The sequence below is a fragment of the Carassius auratus genome, chromosome 35, assembly GCF_003368295.1.
Source record: "Carassius auratus strain Wakin chromosome 35, ASM336829v1, whole genome shotgun sequence".
Lineage (NCBI taxonomy): Eukaryota > Metazoa > Chordata > Actinopteri > Cypriniformes > Cyprinidae > Carassius > Carassius auratus.
Window position 1 is genome coordinate 1,916,850 of NC_039277.1, and position 5,929 is coordinate 1,922,778.

Here is a 5,929-nt window from a genome sequence, read left to right on the forward strand (position 1 = left end):
TTTTTTTGGGGTAATCTGTGCAGGGTTGTCTTGCCCTGGCAACCGAAAACACACTACTTTTGTGACATTTCACTCCCACTCTGATCAGTGAATGTCTGTGCTCTCAGTGCTCTGCTCTACGGGAGCACGCGCTCTTCTGGCAGAAGTGCCCTTAGGACCCATATAAGGAAATTCCGCTCCATCTAACGTCATACAGACCCATACTCGAAAAAAACTTTCAGAAACTTGTGACAAAATGATAAATTGATAAATGATAAATTCCCTGTTATGTTTGTACTGGCTACTGTATTGACTGCACACATTACACAGACTGCCCTTCTCAAGAGTGCTTTATTGCTCAACCTCCGTTTACAAGCAACATAAAGCAACACAGCTAAATGACGCCCTCTGTTGGTTAACTGTTACTATAGTCAGTATCAGTACATCTCCCCCTTTTTTTTTAACTAACTTAACACTCTTCTATTAACCGTTTAGGTTTCTTTGCGTGATGACGTGGTCTTCCCCCACCTATCTCAGTGGAGGGTGAGTTTTCTGTGATGTTTTCAGTGATGGTTGTAGAGCTAGGTGAGTGTTTTTCTACTTGGGTTTGCTCCGTTAGTCCATCAGAGATAACTATGTCTGTACTTTCAATACAGGTGCTTGGTACTTTCAGCAGGTGACGGCGATTTCTTCGCAGTGTGTTACCATACTCTGTAAGTACCTCGTAGGATCTTGGTGTTGTCTCTTTGATGACCTTTGCAACCGGTCCCCATTTTCCATCACATCTGACACGTACCGTGTCCTCTTGTTCCAGTGGGCATAACTGTTTGGCATTCCTGTCATAGGTTCTGCTCTGGCTGTTTATCTTTATAATCTCCATAGCTGTGTCCCAAATTTAAGTGCGTGGTCTCCGAAGTGCACATTTGAAGTGTGAATGCGTCACAGCAACGCGGTGAAGGGTGTCCCAAAGTGAAGTGCGTGGACTCCGAAGTGCGGATGTGGACTGCTATTGCGTCACAGCGTCACAACCTAACAAGGCAGGTGAGAGTTCTGTGGGGGACTTCACATTGAAATGTAAGTATTGTGTTTTCATTTACCCAAATATCTAGCCAAATTGTTAAAATCCAGTGTTTTTTTTTTACATAAAGTACACAAACAATAAGACAGTCAAGTCAAGATTATATATAGTATAAGGCAATTGTCTTTCTCTTTGTTGGGTTTTTGAAGTGCTGTCATGCAAGAGATGTCTATAAATATTGAAACCAAACTTTAGCATTTCAGTATTTTGTATGCATATCCTGCTGTGTCATATTTATCTCTTTGTTTTTTTTTTTTTGTTTTTTTCAAGTGTTTCCATTTTCTCATTTCAGTACTATTCTGGAGAAAGTGAGCATGCTGGGGAAAGATTTAATACAATTTTTGCTGAAATTCATTCATTCATTGTTAACAGACATGGTTTATTTGCTAAGTGTCCCGGGACAGGTGAGGGAGCGAGTGGAGCTGCTCAAGGATTACATCAAACTCGATAGAGAGAGAGAGAGAGGGAGGAGCACAAGCTTTCTCTTCTTGAGAGAATGCTTAACAAATATATTCTTCATTAGTCAAGAGAAAACAGTGGGGAAAAAATGGGTACATTACAGTTTTTCAGCATCTTTTTAAAATATCATATTGTCAATGAAACAACCTAATTTCAGTAGTTTATTTTTGTGGCGCAAGTTGCGTACATTATTCATTTTTTGTGTGTAATTTGTTTGTAAATAAGTACATTTTGTATATTATTATTTTTTTGCATATTCATGTGTAAATAAAAGAAGTACTTATGTACGTTGTTAATTTGTTTAATGCAGCTTATACATTTTTTCTCAAAACATTCTTTTATTTTTTCATCCTGTAAATATTTTTTTTACACATTAAAACAAATTGCTCTATAATTGAAAGTACTTTTTACAACCAATTACAGCATAGTTTAGTTTCAAAATCATAAAAACAACATCAGTCTGAGCCCAGCGCTGCTTCCATGTGTTCTGAGGTCTTCAGGAGGTCAATCTCTTGGTGAAGCAGAGACTTGGAGGACAATGCATTGACAGTTGAATGAGGCACATGTCAAACACTCTGGAGACCATCTTTATGATGTACCACTGGCAGCAGATAGAAGAGAAACACCAGGGTCTGGATTGTGGAACCCATCACTGTTGGCGTTCACTTCTCAGAAGATCCAGCAGCTCTGTCAGGGCCAAAACCATTAAACACCTGTCCAGCACTGCCACATTCAGCTCTATCCTGCACAGGGGTCTAGTCTTATTTAGGGAAAGAAGGAAAAGAGAAATTGTTTAGCTCCATGACAATGTAATTAGTAGAAGAAATATTGAGATACTTAAGTAAACTACTTTTAATAACTACCAATACCATATTGGCTAAAATCTACTAGTCATGTTTAAAACCTTAGCTGAAAGGATAGGTTACCCAAAAAGGAAAATTCCAAACCTGGAACAACTTAAGGGTGAGCAAAGGATCACAGAATTGTCATTTTTCACTGAACTATCCTTTAAGTAGAAGTATTATCTTGCATAGGCTACTCTAATATACTTAATGTATTGAGATTAAAAGTAAAGGTATGTACAGTATTGTTCTGAAAAATAATTTGTTTCATTTCTAAATATGTTCAATGTAATTAAATTTTAAGTTGCCTACTAATACACTGTTTGGTAGTTTAATCTACAACAATGCATCATGTTGTAAAATACCATAGTTTTGTAGTGCTGCTGTCTGTGAGAAAAACAAAACAGTACTTTATATTTGTATATTTGAGTAAATTTAACTAATGTACTTCCTTACAGTCCACCTATGATTAAAGTAACAACATTTTTTCTCCGAATATTAAAATCAAACAGAGCACTGTTCATACTATGCACTTTTTTTTCAGTTTTATTTTCATGCTTAACTGCTTAATAAAAACGGTTTACAAACATGTCTACATATGATCACCATGGTCAAGACAATAAATAACATAAAATCGCACCTTTGTAAGATATCAGTAAGCATTTGAACTGATGTGTGTTCGTGTATTTTGTAGTTTTTCATATGTATCATTAACGTTACATTATTCAAGTAAGCTCCAAACCAGTACCTGCATTTAAAGTTGTAATCCGACAAAGGACACAGCAAACCAGTGTAACTTGGCCTCGGTCTTGGTTATACCAGAGGCTTCTCCACTTTGACATAAAAACATAAAAACAAAAACCGCTCTGGGATGGCTCCACCTCTCCTGGCAGGATTGTCTTCTCGTCAGTGCTCCGCTCGAACCGTTGCTATGCGACAGAGCGCTAATTGGAAACACCAAGTGGAGGAATTATGAAATCCTGCTAAGGTGGAGCATCTCACGCACTTTGGAGGGCCCTTCGTGCACTTCGGAGACCGGTCTTCGAAGTCCGTGGCCTTCGAAGTTTGTACACTCAACTTTGGGACACAGCTCATATCTCTTCTGAAGCAGGTGTTCTGCTGAGGGTAGCCGTGTTCTCAGCTCCCCCCTGTTCATGAGAATTTCACCTGGAGACCGTCCACATTCAAGAGGGGATGCTCTGTAGTTTAGCAGTGCTAAATAAGGATCCTCTCCAGTCTCAGCAGTTTTCTTTAGCAGACACTTTATAATCTGTACTCCTTTTTCAGCCAAGCCGTTTGACTGTGGGTACAGTGGACTAGATATTATATGTTCAAACCCATAAGTCTCTGCAAAGTCCCTGTAGTCCTGACTGCTGAACTGTGGTCCGTTGTCACTTACCACAGTCACCGGAATTCCATGTCGCGCGAAGATGGCTTTAGTGTGTTTTATCACTTGCTGTGCTGTTGTATTAGTCAGCATCGCCAGCTCTGGATAATTTGACTTATAATCCATGATGACCTGGTAGTCCCTCCCTGCTAGGTAAAATAAGTCTGTTCCGACCTTTCTCCATGGTTCCTCAGGTTTATTGTTGGCCATAAGGTTTTCCTTAGGTTGCTGGTACCTGTGCCGCTGGCATGTCTCACAGCGCTGCACCAGTGCTTCAATGTCCCTATTCATGTGTGGCCAGTATAACAAAACTCTTGCACGTCTCTTGCATTTCTCTATGCCTAAGTGTCCTTCATGTGTGAGTTTTGCCATTTGTGAGCACATGGTGGTATTTATGACAATCCGTTCACCTCTCAGGAGCACCCCATGGACAACTGGCAGCTCATCTTTAAAGCTCTGATAAGAATTTGACAACTTCTGGTCTTTTGGCAGGTGGATTTTTTCTATTACAGCTTGTAGCTCACGATCATCTGCCGTTGCTTCAGCAATCTGTCTCCATTTATCCTCAGGCACTGGTAGGTGTTTTTGTATACAGTCTACATGAACCTGCACATCATGTTCCCTGTTTCTTGATCCTGTATGGCTCAAAGATGCTCTGCTGAGTGCATCTGCCATAACCAGGTGCTTCCCTGGAGTGAACTCAAACGTCAGACTGTATTTCTGGAGACGGAGCATTAACCATTGGATGCGAGGAGGAGCATCTCCTAATGCCTTCGTTGAGATCGCAATCAGTGGTTTATGATCAGTTTCCAGTACCAATTCTCTTCCATAAATGTATTCATGGAAATTTTCACATCCAAAAACTGCTCCTAATGTCTCTTTCTCTATTTGCGCATAGTTTCTTTCTGCCTCTGTCACTGATGTGATGCATACGCCACTGGAAACCATGCCAAGTCATGTTTTTGAAGAAGAACAGCTCTAAGTCCATCCTTTGAAGCATCTGTAGATACTTTCACTGGAAGCTCAGGATCAAAGAATTTTAGCACTGGTTCTTTAACTAGGCTGTTCTTGAGCATGTCCCATTCCGTCACATGTTCGTGCTCCCATCGCCACTCAGTTCCACTTTCCAGCAAACTGCGCAATGCCTTTGTGTTAGCCGACAGATTTGGAATAAATCTTCCCACATAATTGACTAAGCCTAATGCACGTTGCAGCTTAGTGTTTTCTTTGGGTTGTGGCATTTCTTTTATAGCCCTTATTTTTACAGGGTCTGGCTGTATCCCTGCTGCAGAAAGTCTGTCTCCCAGGTAAATAATGTCTCTCACCCCAAACTGACACTTTTGTTTGTTCAGTTTCATTCCTGTTTTCCGAGCTTGTGCCATCGCTTTCCTCAATCGCTCATCATGTTCTGCCCTTGTAGTACCCCATACGACTACATCATCCAGGAAGACTCCCACACCTTCCATGCCATCAAATATTTGCTGTACAGTCCTGTGAAAAACCTCAGGAGCTGAGGCAATCCCAAAAGCCATGCGTAGGAAGCAATGTCTACCAAAGGGAGTGTTAAATGTGCACAATGCTGCACTTTCCTCATCCAGTTTGACTTGGTAGAACCCTGATGATGTATCCAGCTTGGAAAAGAATTGTGCTCCAGCCATTGCGCTTGTGATGTCTGATTTAGTTGACAACCTATAGTGCTCTCTTTTGATCCATTTATTCAGATCTCTTGGATCGATACAAAGTCTCAGATCACCGTTTTTTTTTTCCACAATGACGAGAGAATTTACCCAGTCTGTATTTTCTACTTTTCTCACTATCCCTTTGTCTATCAAGGATTTCAGTTCTTTTCTCAGTCTTTCTTTCAGGGCTAATGGCACTTTTCTTGCTGCATGGATAACTGGTTCTGCATTTTCTTTCAGCCGTATTTTGTACTGATTAGGCAAGCAACCGATACCCTGGAATACATCTTTGTACTCTCTCACTATCTCTGTGGTAGAATCTGCACATATGTCCATTTGTTTGCTATGTGTTGCACCCCTAGTGGTTACTACAGTGCTATCAATGACATGAACTCTCTTTATAAGCCCAAGTCCTTCACTTGCTTTCAGACCTAAAATCGGCTGTCTATCCTCCTCTACTAGAACAAACAGTGCACTTATGGTGCGTCCTTCTCCTGAAAGACTG

The 5,929-nt window shown here is 40.5% G+C and overlaps 1 protein-coding gene across 1 annotated transcript; it reads right to left on the reverse strand.

Moving 5' to 3' along the window:
- Nucleotides 1-236: 236 nt before the first annotated feature.
- On the reverse strand, nucleotides 237-5,291 carry LOC113054005 (uncharacterized protein K02A2.6-like). Its single transcript, XM_026219213.1, has 2 exons — nucleotides 3,107-5,291; nucleotides 237-2,276 (listed from the first exon to the last, which is right to left on the reverse strand). The coding sequence occupies exon 1, from the start codon at nucleotides 4,691-4,693 to the stop codon at nucleotides 3,329-3,331; it is 1,365 nt and encodes a 454-aa protein (XP_026074998.1). The 5' UTR covers nucleotides 4,694-5,291; the 3' UTR covers nucleotides 237-2,276; nucleotides 3,107-3,328.
- Nucleotides 5,292-5,929: the final 638 nt, after the last annotated feature.